This window comes from Mobula hypostoma, chromosome 3 (genome assembly GCF_963921235.1).
Source record: "Mobula hypostoma chromosome 3, sMobHyp1.1, whole genome shotgun sequence".
Lineage (NCBI taxonomy): Eukaryota > Metazoa > Chordata > Chondrichthyes > Myliobatiformes > Myliobatidae > Mobula > Mobula hypostoma.
In genome coordinates this window covers 6793598-6807040 of record NC_086099.1, presented here as the reverse complement: position 1 = coordinate 6807040, position 13443 = coordinate 6793598, and the positions used below count along the sequence as shown (strand labels likewise).

Genomic DNA, 13443 nt, shown 5'->3' with positions numbered 1-13443 from the left:
TATTCGGTACCTCTTCGGTATAAAGTGGCCACTGAGGGTATGTTTGTGGTCTTCTGCTGCTGTAGCCCATCCACTTCAAGATTCAATGTGTTGTGTATTCAGAGATGTGCTTTTGCACACCTCTGACCATGTTTAAGTTACTGTTGCCTTCCTGTCAGCTTGAACCAGTCTGCCCATTCTCCTCTGACCTCTCTCATTAACAAGGTATTTTTGCCCACAGAACTATTGCTCACATGAGAGTTTTTTCGCGCGCCATTCTCTGTGAACTCCAGAGAATGTTGTGCAAGAAACCTCCAGGAGATCAGCAGACTCTGAGATACTCAAACCACCCCGTCTGGCACCAACAATCATTCCACAGTCAAAGTCACTTAGATCACATTTCTTCCCCATTCTGATGTTTGTTCTGAACAACAACTGAACCTCTTGACCATGCCTGCATGCTTTTATGCATTGAGTTGCTGCCACAGGATTGGATATCTGCGTTAGATATTTGCATTAAGGTGTACAGGTGTACCTAATAAGGTGGCCTTGGAGTGTGTATGAACAAACCCCTCTGGCTGATAGTTGTTGCCTTTGTGCTGCAGGCTACTTGAGGCACAGTTGCAGTCTCAGATCAAGCAACACAACGAAGAGGTGGAGAGACTGCAGACTCAGATCGAGAGTCTGAAGGAGGAGATGGAAAAGCAGCAACAGGTGCTCACACAGACACTACAGATGTCTCCAGATGCACGCATTGAGTATAACATACAACAGGAGATCACCCGTCTCACCAATGAGAACCTGGTAAGGAAATCCATCACATAGACATGACCCAGTCCTGATGTATGGTCTCAGCCTGCAGGGTTGACTCTTTAGTCCCCTCCAGAGATGCTTGTCTCACTGAGTTCCTTCAGCATTCTGTGTGTGTGTGACCTTTCTTAAATGGCCTTGATAGAGTGGATGTGGAGAGGATGTTTTCATCGTGGGAGAGTCTAGGACCAAAGAGCACAGCTTCACAATAGAGGGGCATCACTTCAGAACAGAGATGAGGAAGAATTCTTCAGCCAGAGGGTGGTGAATCTTTGGAATGCATTGCCACAGGTGGCTGTGGAGGCCAAGCCATTGAGTATATTTAAAGCTAAGGGTGATGGGTTTTTCATTAGTCAGGGTGTCAAAAGTTACTGGGAGAAGGCAGGAGAATGGGGTTGAGAGGGATAATAGATTAGTCATGGTGGAACTTTTCCTTAAGGTTGTCATAGCTGGGGAAGGTGGTGGGGAATAAACTCCCACTGCCTATTATAGGGTCTCAATTGCGTACATCTCAAATAGCCTCTGACAACCAAGTCCAGCTCCTGGCCTTCACATGTGGCTTAGCTACTAAGCTCAGTGGCACTGTTTCTACTGACAGGACAAGGGACAATGGCAAGGTACTGGTGCCTTAAAACCACTTCTTCAGGCAGATGGGACTTGTCAGCTTATCTTGGAGAAGGAAAGCTCTATTCTCATACCTCTGCTGCCTTGCAGCTGTACCCACTTATGGGGGAGGCTTAGGGAATAAACCCCAAGGACATTTTTTTAGGTGGACTCCCTAAGGCAGTCCTATGTTGAGTTCAACGCTGACTGGGAGCTCCTGCGATGCCACTGGTGCCAAACTGTATCAGTCTCTGCTATTTCTTTGGATGAATCTATGTGGAGAGGGGGAGCCCACAACATGGGCCACAGCTTGCTCTCCTTATCGTACTGCCCTGGCTTGCAGATACTTAGTCAGCCTAGGGCTCAACATGCATGGATGACCGCAATCAACGGAGGGCCTCAAAAAGAAGGATATATCAGCTCCATTACTAAGACTGACTGATTCGGTCTCCCAATGACCCAGGTCATCCCTCACCTTGGCCAATGGCTGCTTTATACTTTATCCTTGTATTTATTACGTCCAGTGTTGCCAGTCACAAAGCACTTTAAGTTTACTAAACACAAAGACTGGCTGTGCATTTTGTGGCTTCCTATAAAATCAAAGCTGTCTCAGTACCTGAGCCCATTCAACGCCCAGTTGGCCATATCCTAAATCTGACTGGATGTCTGAGTATTGAAGGTGGAACAAAGATGAGCAAGAAAGCAACTGACTGCCATTACAAGAGAAACAAGGGAGGAACACAAGAGATTCTGCAGATAATGGAAATTCAGAGCAATGTACTTAAGTTGCTGGAGGAACTCAGCAAGTCAGGCAGCATCTATGGAGGGGGAGAAAAACAGTCAACGTTTTGGGCCAAAACGTACTTTCTTCAGTACTGCAAAGGAAGGGGAAGATGCCAGAATAAGAAGATAGGGGAGGAGGAGGACAGCAATCTAGAAGGTGATAGATGAAGTGAGGCAAGTAGGGGAGGGGAATGAAGTAAGAAACTGGGAGGTGACAGATAGAAAAGCCTGGAGAAGATGGAATCTGATAGGAGAGGGGAGTGGACCATGGGAGATAGGGACACCAAGGCGAAAGGATATGTAGATAAGGAGAAGAGGTAAGAGGACAAAATAGGGAATTGAAAAAAGAGAGAAGGGAGAGGGGAAAAATGACCGAAGAACGGAGAAATTGATGTTCATGCCATTAGGTTGGAGGCTGCCAAGATAGGTTGCTGGACACCCTGTGGAAGACCATCAATTTAGTCAAGCAAGTGTTGTTCCCTCCAAACTGTTTTCATTTTCTTTTCTAGGACCTTAAGGAGCTGGTGGAAAAACAGGAGAAGAATGAGAAGAAACTGAAGAAGCAACTCAAGATTCACATGAAGAAAGTTCAAGAGCTTGAAGGTATAATTGCATTTAGAGTCATAGAGCAGTATAGCACGGAAAAAGGCCCTTCAGTTCATCTAGTCCATGCTAAACTGTGCTTTGGACCTGGAATATAATTGCTCCACACCCATTCCATCCATGTAGAGTTATAAAACGTAACAGCACAAAAGCATACCCTTTGACCCATCTAGTCCATGTCAAACTTTTAATCTGTCTAGTCCCACCTACCTGCACCGGGACGATAGCCCTCGGTATCCCACCTATCCAAACTTCTCTTAAGTTTTGCAATCCAACCTGCATCCAGCGCCTCTGATGGCAGTTCGTTCCACACTTGCACCACCCTCTGACTGCTGAAGCTTCCCCCTCATGTTCCCTTAAATATTTCACCTATCACTCTTAACCCATGGCGTTTAGTTCCAATCTCACCCAACATGAGGGAAAGATGGATTCTATCTTTCTGCTTTTCAGTTGTTGGTACCAATCAGAAGTCGGGGATACAAATGTGAACCTATCACTGTGTCAGACCGTGTTATATTCTGATATGAAAACAAAATTTCATTTGAGGAACTACCAGCTTTGCAAACTAGTCTAAAATTCTATGTGTTTTCTTTAAAATGTCATATTTGAGGGACCACAGTAACCCCCAGTGGCTAGCGCGATGCTCTTACAGCTTGGAACGTCAGGGTTCAGAGTTCAGTTCCAAAATCCTGTGTAAGAAAGTTTGAACATTCTTCCTGTGAATGCTTGGGTTTCCTCCTGGGGCTCCAGTTTCCTCTCAGGGTCCAAGGAACTGGCCATTGTAAACTGACTATTTTAATGCTCGGGTTAAGTAGGTGGGTGCAGGGTAGTGCAGCGCGATAGGCCAGAAGGACCTCTTAAAAAAAGTTTTAAAAAACACGTTCCAAGGCGATCTTATTTTTGTTGAAATAATGTATAGAACCTTAAATCAACAGGCTCCACAGGTCACACTGTGGGAAACTTTATTTTGTGAGGCATGTAAAAGGCAATAATGCATGCATTACTAAATGACAATAAAAGAGAACTGCGTGTCCTCATAATCTAATCTAATCTAATCTCTTCCCTGTGGGTGGATTGTGCTGTCCATGCAGAAATCTGATAATCTGATGGAATGAGGGAAAAGCCTGAATAGGGATGTATGGCAAGAACAGAATTTAGCTCAGTCGTCTCCAAATTTAGGGTGGCATGTTAACCTAGAGGTTAGCACGATGATACTACATCTCAGGGAGCTTGGAATTCAATTCCATTGTTATTTGTATGTTCTCCCCATCCACCATGTGGGTTTCCGTCCGGTGCTCTGGTTTCCTCCCACACTCCGAAGTTAGTAGGTTAAGTTCAAAGTTCAATGTAAATTTACTATTGAAGTACATACACATCACCAAATACAATGCTGAGATTCATATTCTTACAGGCATATTTGATAAATCCAATATCCATATAGAATCAATGATAGGCAACAAACTGTGTAATTACAAAAGGAAAGAAGAAATAATAACTATAATAATAACCATCTAGATACAATAATACAGGACAAACAAGCAAGAACAACTTATTGAATAGATATTACCATTCCAAACACACATAACATACAGAAATCAGTAAGTGAAAAACACCAGAAATACTCTGAATTAAAGGAGGAAATTGGAAGACTTCAGAACATGAACAGGGTATACATTGTCCCAGTAGTAATATCTACAACTGGTATCATCCCAAAGTCACTACACAATAGCATTAAACAATTAGGGCTACACAGCAATATTTATGTAAATCTTCAGAAAGCCACAATACTAAACACCACTAGAATAGTCCAAAAGTTCTCAGCAATTGAGAAATGAGTGTGTTGGCTATGCCTGTACCTCAGATTTTACCAGCTAGAGCTGAGAAAAAAAAATAAGCAAGAAATATTGAGAACATGAGATGAAGAGTCCTTAGGTTGTGGGAATAGTTCAGTGATGGAGTGAGTGAAGTTAACCCCTCTAACTCAAGAGCCTGATGGTTGAGGGGTGGGTTTGTGAACTTGGTGGTATGGGTTCTGATGCTCCTGTGTCTCCTTCCTGATGGCGGCAGCTTGTAGAAAGCACAGCCCAGGATCTCCCAGTAGCCACCCACTTCAACTCTGCTTCCCACTCCCATTCAGATACGTCCATACGTGGCCTCCTCTACTGCCATGATGAGGCTAAGCTCAGGTTGGAGGAGCAACACCTCATATACCATCTAGGTAGTCTCCAGCCCCTTGGTGTGAACATAGAATTCACCAACTTCCAGTAATTCCCTCCCCCTCCCTTCCCCTATCCGTATGTCACTCTGCCCCCTCCCCCAGCTGCCTATCACCTCCCTCATGGTTCCACCTCCTTCTACTACCCATTGTGTTTTCCCCTATTCCTTCTTCACCTTTCCTGCCTATCCCTTCCCTGTCTCCCCTTCCCCACCCCTTTATCTTTCCCCTTACTGGTTTTTCACCTGGAACCTACCAGCCTTCTCCTTCCCTCCCTCCCCCCACCTTCTTTATAGAGCCTCTGCCCCTTCCCTCTTCAGTCCTGACAAAGGGCTCCGGCCCGAAACGTCGACTCATCCTTTCCACGGATGCTGCCCGACCTGCTGAGTTCCTGCAGCGTTTTGTGTGTGTTACCCAATATTTCTTTCTTGCATTTGTAAACTGTTATGCTTCTTAATCATTGTTAGTTTGACCTCGTTAACTTAGTGTTGTGTTTGAATATCAAAAGCCCGAAACACAGCACAGAAAGAGGCAAGACGAGAACAACTAACCCGACAGGTCACTGTGCAACGGAAGGAGAAGGAGTTCCAGGGAATGCTGGAATATTATAAGGAGGATGAAACGCTACTTATTCGCAGCCTCATCACAGGTATGCTGTTAAACTGGGAGATACTTAAGTTAATAAAGGTGCAGCTCTATGAAACTCTGGTTACAGCACGCATGGAATAAGATCATAAGACATAGGCCATTCAGCCCATAGAGCATGCACTGCCATTTGATCAGGGCTGATTTTATATTCCTTTTCAACCCCGTTCTCCTGCTTTCTCCCTGTAACCGTTGATGCCCTGACTAATGAAGAACCCATTAACCTCCTCTTTAAATACCCCCAATGTTGTGGCCTCCACAGCTGTCTGTGGCAGTGAATTCCACAGATTCCCCATCCTCCGGTGAAATAAATTCCTCCTTATCTCTGTTCAAAATGGACGTCCTTCTATTCTGAGGCAGTGCTCTCTGGTCCTAGACTTCTCCACATCCTCCCTACACGCTCTCTATCCAGGCTTCGATATTCCATTTCAAATATACGCCATTCTGCCGAGACTGCTGTTTGTGGATGTTGGGCAGAAGATAGAAGTAGATTGTACAATGTTGCAAAGTATGAAGAATGGAAAGGAGTAGTTCCAGCATTAATTATTTTATATGAGTTACTGGAATGAACTAATGGAGGGATCAGCAGTGGAAAGAGCGAGTAGCTTTACGTTCCTGTGTGTCAATATCTCTGAAGATGTGGACACCCAGGGACATCGCTAGGCCCAACTTATTGATGCATTTACACGAAGGCACACCAAACTTTTCATTAAAAGTTTGAGGAGATTTGACAGATTTCTGTAGCGATACGGTGGAGAGCATTCTGTCTGGCTACGTTAGTGACTAACATAGAGACTGAAATGCACAGGATCGAAAGAGGGTTGGAAAAGGATCAAGAAGGGCTGTACTCTCAGCCAGCTTCATCAAGGACACAATGCTCCCCACCACTGACAAATATCTCAAAGAGGCGACATCCATCATTAAGGACCCTCACCACTTGGGACATGCCTCTTCGTTATCACTGCCATCAGGGAGGAGGTACAGGAGCCTGAAGACAAACGCTCAGCTTCTTCCCCTCCGCCACCAGATCTCTGAAAGGACCATGAACCGTCGTTCCATTCTTTACAATATTTAGGAATTTTGTATTTTCTACTAATTTTATGTCTTGCTGCCGGAAAATAGCACATTTCACAACATCTAAGGCAGTGATTACGAACCTGATTCTGATTAATTCTCAGCTTTCTCCTCAGTTGATATGGATTGCTGATGGCACTTGTTTTCTGTACTTTGTAGATCTGAAACCCCAAGCAGTGTCTGCCACTGTGCCCGGCCTGCCGGCATATATCCTTTTCATGTGCCTTAGACACGCAGATTATCTCAACGATGACCAGAAGGTCCACTCACTGCTAACGGGGACTATCAATGGCATCAAAAAAGTATTAAAGGTAAATGATCAGCTCATCAATCTGACCACCAAATACTCTGCAGGTTATGCCATAGCTGAGGGACTGTCTGACAATTTATTAGACTATGATATATTTGTGTAAAAATCATAAGATCCCGCTTTTCCTGTCATCTTCTAATGGGTGTTGGTTACCTACTGAAATAATTTTGAGTTAAACGTGTTACCACTACTTTATCATTTCTTGTCGATACCCTTCCTGACACTGTATTCCATCTGCCAGTTCTCTGCCCATTCTTCTACTCTGTCTGTGTCAGGGATTCCCAACCTTGGGTCCATGGAGCTCTCGGTTAATGATAAGGATCCATGGCATAAAAAAAGGTTGCGAACCCCTGGTCTGAGTTCTTCTGCATACTCTCTGCTTCCTCAACACCGCCTGCCCCTCCACAAGTATGTCCAGCAAGGGAGATGAATGAGGCTGAGTACAGGGCTACGGTAGGAAACTTTGTCACATGGTGTGAGCAGAATTATCTGCAGCTTAATGTGAAAAAGACTAAGGAGCTGGTGGTAGACCTGAGGAGAGCTAAGGTACCGGTGAACACTGTTTCCATCCAGGGGGTCAGTGTGGACATGGTGGAGGATTACAAATACCTGGGGATACGAATTGACAATAAACTGGACTGGTCAAAGAACACTGAGGCTGTCTACAAGAAGGGTCAGAGCCGTCTCTATTTCCTGAGGAGACTGAGGTCCTTTAACATCTGCCGGACGATGCTGAGGATGTTTTACGAGTCTGTGGTGGCCAGTGCTATCATGTTTGCTGCTGTGTGCTGGGGCAGCAGGCTGAGGGTAGCAGACACCAACAGAATCAACAAACTCATTCGTAAGGCCAGTGATGTTGTGGGGATGGAACTGGACTCTCTCACGGTGGTGTCTGAAAAGAGGATGCTGTCCAAGTTGCATGCCATCTTGGACAATGTCTCCCATCCACTACATAAAGTAGTGGTTGGGCACAGGAGTACATTCAGCCAGAGACTCATTCCACCGAGATGCAGCACAGAGCGTCATAGGAAGTCATTCCTGCCTGTGGCCATCAAACTTTACAACTCCTCCCTTGGAGGGTCAGACACCCTGAGCCAATAGGCTGGTCCTGAACTTATTTCATAATTTACTGGCATAATTTACATATTACTATTTAACTATTTATGGTTCTATTACTATTTATTATTTATGGTGCAACTGTAACGAAAACCAATTTCCCCCGGGATCAATAAAGTATGACTATGGCTAAGTCTGGCCACAGAGCCATCAATTCCACCATTCTAATCGCTGACACATGATGTGAAAAGAATCGGTCGCAACACTGGCCCCTGAAGATCAGCACTAATCACTAGCAGACCATCAGGAAAAGGCTCCCTTTATTCCCACTCTTTTCCTTCTGCCAGTCAGCCAATCATCACTCGATAGTTAGCGGGACCAGAGTCTTGGATTATTTCTGTTCCCCTCCGTGCTGCACAGGTAAAGTGGGTCGATAAATTTTGTAGTCCCCACCCCAGCCAGGGTCAGCTAATTCAATGCAAACTTAAAGACTGAATCTGTGACCTTCCTGATTGTGTCTGTTAAGTTTCACAGTAAGCCAAGAAGGAAACTGGAAGTATTTTGTTTTTAAACTGTATTAGTGGAAGTGGTGGTAAGGTAAGGGTTAACATAATATCCAGACAAGGGTAAGTTGAAGATAGAGTGCAGACAGTCAGGCAAGAACGGTCTTTGAAGAACAAAGCTTCCCTTTGTGCCCCAGGTGTCTGGAGTTGAGATAAATGATGCAACGCACACACACCTACTCGGGGGACAATTACTTTACTAACTTCAGAGTATCATCAGTTGTCAGGTTGTAGTTTCTATTGTTTTAACAGGTCTATCATGAATGGTGCTTGATCTTGCAAATAAGGAATTCAGGCATGCACAGTTTACTAAATAATCAATATTAACAACTGCTGGCAAATTCTGTATAAAAATGGCATTCCTCTGTTGAGAATTCAGAATAGTGTGGGTGACAAGGGCTGTGCTGTTCCCCTTGTGCACAAGCAGAATAAAATATTGTTGAGTTGTAAGTGTGCATGTGTTCTGGGTCCAAGTTACTTTATTTTTATTATTTTATTCTATTCTCAGCAATGACATCAAATCGCTCTGATGTTTAAAATTTTTTTTTACCTTTCTTTTACAGAAACACAATGATGACTTTGAAATGATGTCATTTTGGTTATCCAACACTTGCCGCCTATTACATTGTTTAAAACAATACAGTGGGGATGAGGTAAATCTGGTTTATCATTTCCGTTTGTGAGTGGGTTATGTTCTCTTGTTCATTCTCAAAAATAAGGCATCGTTCATTAAAGTGCAGGATGTCGTTGTTGGAACAGGTAGGACACTATATCCCGTGCTCATCCAAGCTGACAAAATTGAGGAGTTTTAAGTTCTCCCTGTGATCATGTGGGTTTCCTTGGGTGCTCCAGTATCTTCCCACATTCCAAAGACATATGTTTATGGTTATTAAGCTGCGGGTATACTACGTTGACGCTGAAAGTTGAGCTACATTTGGGAGCTGCATTTTGCTGTATGTTTCAATGTACGTGTGACAAATAAAGCTAATCTTTGATCTTAAACACAAGAGGCTCTGCAGATATTGGAATCCTGGTGAAGGGTCTCTGCCCGGAATGGTGACTGCCTGTTCACTTCTGTTGACCCTGCCTGACCTGCTGAGTTTTTGTGTGTGTTAATCTTTAATCTTTAATTCATGCATATCATAAAGTGGCCTAATATCAAATTCTTTTAAAAGCAATTGGATATTCCCCTAAAGTCTGAAGAAATAGTAACAATTATCTGCTTTCAAAGTTCAAATAAACTTATTATTAAACTATGTATATGTCACAATATACAACATGAGATTCATTTTTTTTTACAGGCACTCACAGTAGAACAATGAAATATGATAGAATCAATGAAAAACCATCCCTTCCTTCACTAGTTCCAAGATAAAGTAGAGGCAGATCCATTAGGGTCATTGGTGAGACTCTTAGATAGGCACATCGAGGGCTATGTGGGAGGCAACGCACACAAAATGCTGGAGGAACTAACTCAACAGGCTAGGCAGCATCTGTGGAAAAGAGGAAGGACATCTCGCCTTCCTTTCCAGTCCTGATGAAGGATCTCGGCCTGAAACATTCAACTTCTCCCCTTCCTTTCCAGTCACGATGAAGGGTCTTGTCCCAAAAAGTCAACTATTCATTCATTTCCATTGATGCTGCCTGACCTGCTGAGTTCCTGCGGTATTTGTGTGTGTTGCTTTGGATTTCCAGCACCCGCAGATGTTCGTGTGTTTGGGCTATGTGGGAGGGACTGTCTAGCCCATGCTGAACCATTTAAGGTGCCTAGCCCCATCAACCTGCACTGGGACCATAGCCCTCCATACCTCTACCACTCATGTACCTATCCAAACTTCTCTGAAATGTTAATATCGAGCTTGCATGAACTACTTATGCTGGCAGCTCATTCTACATTCTTACAACCCTGAGTGAAGAGGTTTCCCCTCATGTTCCCTTAAACTTTTCACCTTTCACCCTTAGTCTCACCCAACCTCAGTGGAAAAAGCCTGCATGCATTCACCCTATCTATACCCTTCATAATTTTGTGTACCTCTATCAAAACTGCTCTCAGTCTTTTACGTCCCAAGGAATAAAGTCCTAACCTATTTAATCTTTCCTTATAACTCAGGTCCTCCAGAGCCAGAAACATCCTGGTAAATTGTCTCTGTATTCTTTCAACCTTATTTACATCTTTCCTGTAGGTGGGCGACCAAAACTGCACACAATCAAAATATGGCCTCACCAATGTCTTATACAACTTCAGCATAACATCCCAACTCCTGTCCCCAATACTTTGATTTATGAAGGCCAATGCTCTATCTACCTGTGATGCCACTTTCAATGAATTATATACCTGTATTCCCAGATCCCTTTGTTCTACCATACTCCTCGGCTTCCTACCATACACCATGTAAGACTTATACTAGTTGGTCCTACTGAAGTACCATACTTTAGAAAGGTGTTGGCCATTTCCACCCTGGGAGAAAGTCTCTGGCTGTCCACTCAATCTATGCCTCTGATCATCTTGTACATCTCTTATCAAGTTGCCTCTCATCCTCCTTTGCTCCAAAAAGAAAAACACTAGCTTGCTCAACATGTTCTCATAACACATGCTCTCTAATAGAGTCACAGAAAACTACAGCACAGAAGTAGGCCCTTCAGCCCATCTAGTCTATGCTGAGGCATTTAAATTACCTAGTCCCATCAACCTGTACCTGGATCATAATCCTCCATACCCCTGCTATCCATGTACCTGTCAAAATGTCTCTTAAATATTAAAATCATATCCACACTTGCACTGGCAGCTCATTCTGAGTAAAGAAGTTTCCCCTTAATTCAGGCAGCATCCTGCTAAATCTCCTCTGCACCATCTCAAAAGCTTCCACATCCTTCCTATAATGGATCCATTCAATCTTCCCACCCGATTGTGGTTCTGATTCTCATAAGACATGCACTCATATCTGCTTTGTTAAGCAACTTCACTCCATCCATAGGAAGCAAGATCTCCCAGTGGTCAGCCATTTTAATTCCAATTCCCATTCTGACATGTCAGTCCATTACATCCCGTACTGTGAAGATGAGCCACTCTCAGGCTGGAAGAGCAACACCTCATATCTGACTGGGTAGCCTCTAACCTGATGGCTTAAACATCAATTTTTCCAACTTAAGTAATTTTCCCCCTTCCCTTTCACTCTTCTTCATTTCTCTATGTGGTACCCCCTAATCTCTTTTCCTCACTTGCCTGTCACCTCCCTCTGGTGCCCCTCCTCCACAGTTCTCTCCTATCAGATTCCTCCTTCTCCAGTCCTTTCCCTTTCCCAACTTCCTACTTCATCCCACCCTCCGCCACCCAGCTGGCTTCACCCATCACTTACCAGCTTCCCCTCCTCCCTCTCTCCACCTTCTTATTCTGGCTTCTTCACCCTTCCTTTCTTGTGCTGAGGAAGGATCTCAGCCTGGTAATGTTGACTGTTTATTCATTTCCATAGCTGCTGCCGACCTGCTAAGTTCCTCCAGCATTCTGTGTGTGTTGCTCAGGATTTCCAGCGTCTGCAGAACCTCTTATGTGTATGATCTCATTATGCCAGCAACCTTTGCCATTAAAGCATCTGCGGAGCTGCACGCTCTCACCCTCCATCTCAATTCCTGTAGGATTTCATGAAACAGAATAACTCGCGGCAGAATGAGCACAGCCTGAAGAACTTTGACCTCACGGAGTACCGCCAAGTTCTGAGTGACCTCTCCATTCAGATTTATCAGCAACTGGTTAAGGTTGCAGAAGGTCTCCTTCAGCCAATGATAGGTAAGTCTTGTCATCAAGGCATCCTTATTAAATTCTATTTCTTGCACTTTATTGTCTGCCTGCACTGCACTTTCTCTGTAGCTGTTACACTTTATTCTGCATTCTGTTATTGTGTTACATTGTTCTCCCTCAATGTTCCGTATTTCATTTATTTTATTTAGAGATACAGCACAGAACAGGCCCTTCCAGCCCAGTGAGCCTCACCGCCCAGCAACTCACCTATTTAACCCTAGCATAATCACAGGAGAATCTACAATGACCAATTAACCTTCTAACCAGTACGTCTTTGGACTAGGGAGGAAACTGATGCACCTGGAGGAAACCTACATAGTCACGGGGGGAAGCAAACAAACTCCTTACAGATACACCAGATTTGAACTCCGGACTCTAGCACCCCAAGCTGCCATGGCATCGCACAAATCGCCACGCTGCCGCAGGGCCCCTAGACTGCTAAATACCCAAAAGTGCATAATGATCTGATCTGTATGAACAGTCTACAAGACAAGCTTTTCACTGTACCTCAGTACATATGACAATAATAAACCAATTCCAGTACCACACTCACCGATCCAGGCTCGAAGCAGCTTCTTACCCACTGTTATAAGATTATTGAATGGCTTCCTAGTACAATAAGATGGCCTCACAATCTACCTCATTTTGATCCTTCACATTACCGTCAGCCTGCACTGTACTCTCTCCGTAGTTGTCACACTTTATCCTGCATTCTGTTACTGTTTTGCCTTGTTCTACCTCAATGCCCTCTGAGCTATATGAACAATGTGTAAGACAAGCTTTTCATTTTAAAATCTTCTTTTATTAATTATTATTAAAGATCAACAAAAAAATACATTAAGGTAATCAAGTCAGTATGTACAATGAAGAATTAAATTACCAAATAACTGATTAACAAAGCTAAACAATATATCAATAATAATAAGAAAAAAAAGTTAAGAATATTTTTTTTTGAAAGAAAAAAAGGGAAAAAAAAGAAGCCCTACTAACTAAAACAAAAAAAACC

At 43.6% G+C, this 13443-nt stretch overlaps 1 protein-coding gene and 1 long non-coding RNA gene across 3 annotated transcripts in view; one reads left to right on the top strand and one right to left on the bottom strand.

Moving 5' to 3' along the window:
• LOC134343841 (uncharacterized) overlaps window positions 1–13443 on the bottom strand; it is an 81806-nt gene that overhangs the window by 17634 nt on the left and 50729 nt on the right. The window lies entirely within an intron of this gene.
• The window catches only part of LOC134343838 (unconventional myosin-Vb-like), a 293220-nt gene that overhangs the window by 269395 nt on the left and 10382 nt on the right, over window positions 1–13443 (top strand). For both annotated transcript variants that reach the window (XM_063042611.1, XM_063042610.1), the window contains 6 exons: window positions 585–783; window positions 2685–2778; window positions 5502–5642; window positions 6872–7023; window positions 9205–9294; window positions 12275–12425. In XM_063042611.1, coding sequence (XP_062898681.1) covers window positions 585–783; window positions 2685–2778; window positions 5502–5642; window positions 6872–7023; window positions 9205–9294; window positions 12275–12425 — 827 coding nt within the window. The remainder of the gene's footprint in view (window positions 1–584; window positions 784–2684; window positions 2779–5501; window positions 5643–6871; window positions 7024–9204; window positions 9295–12274; window positions 12426–13443) is intronic.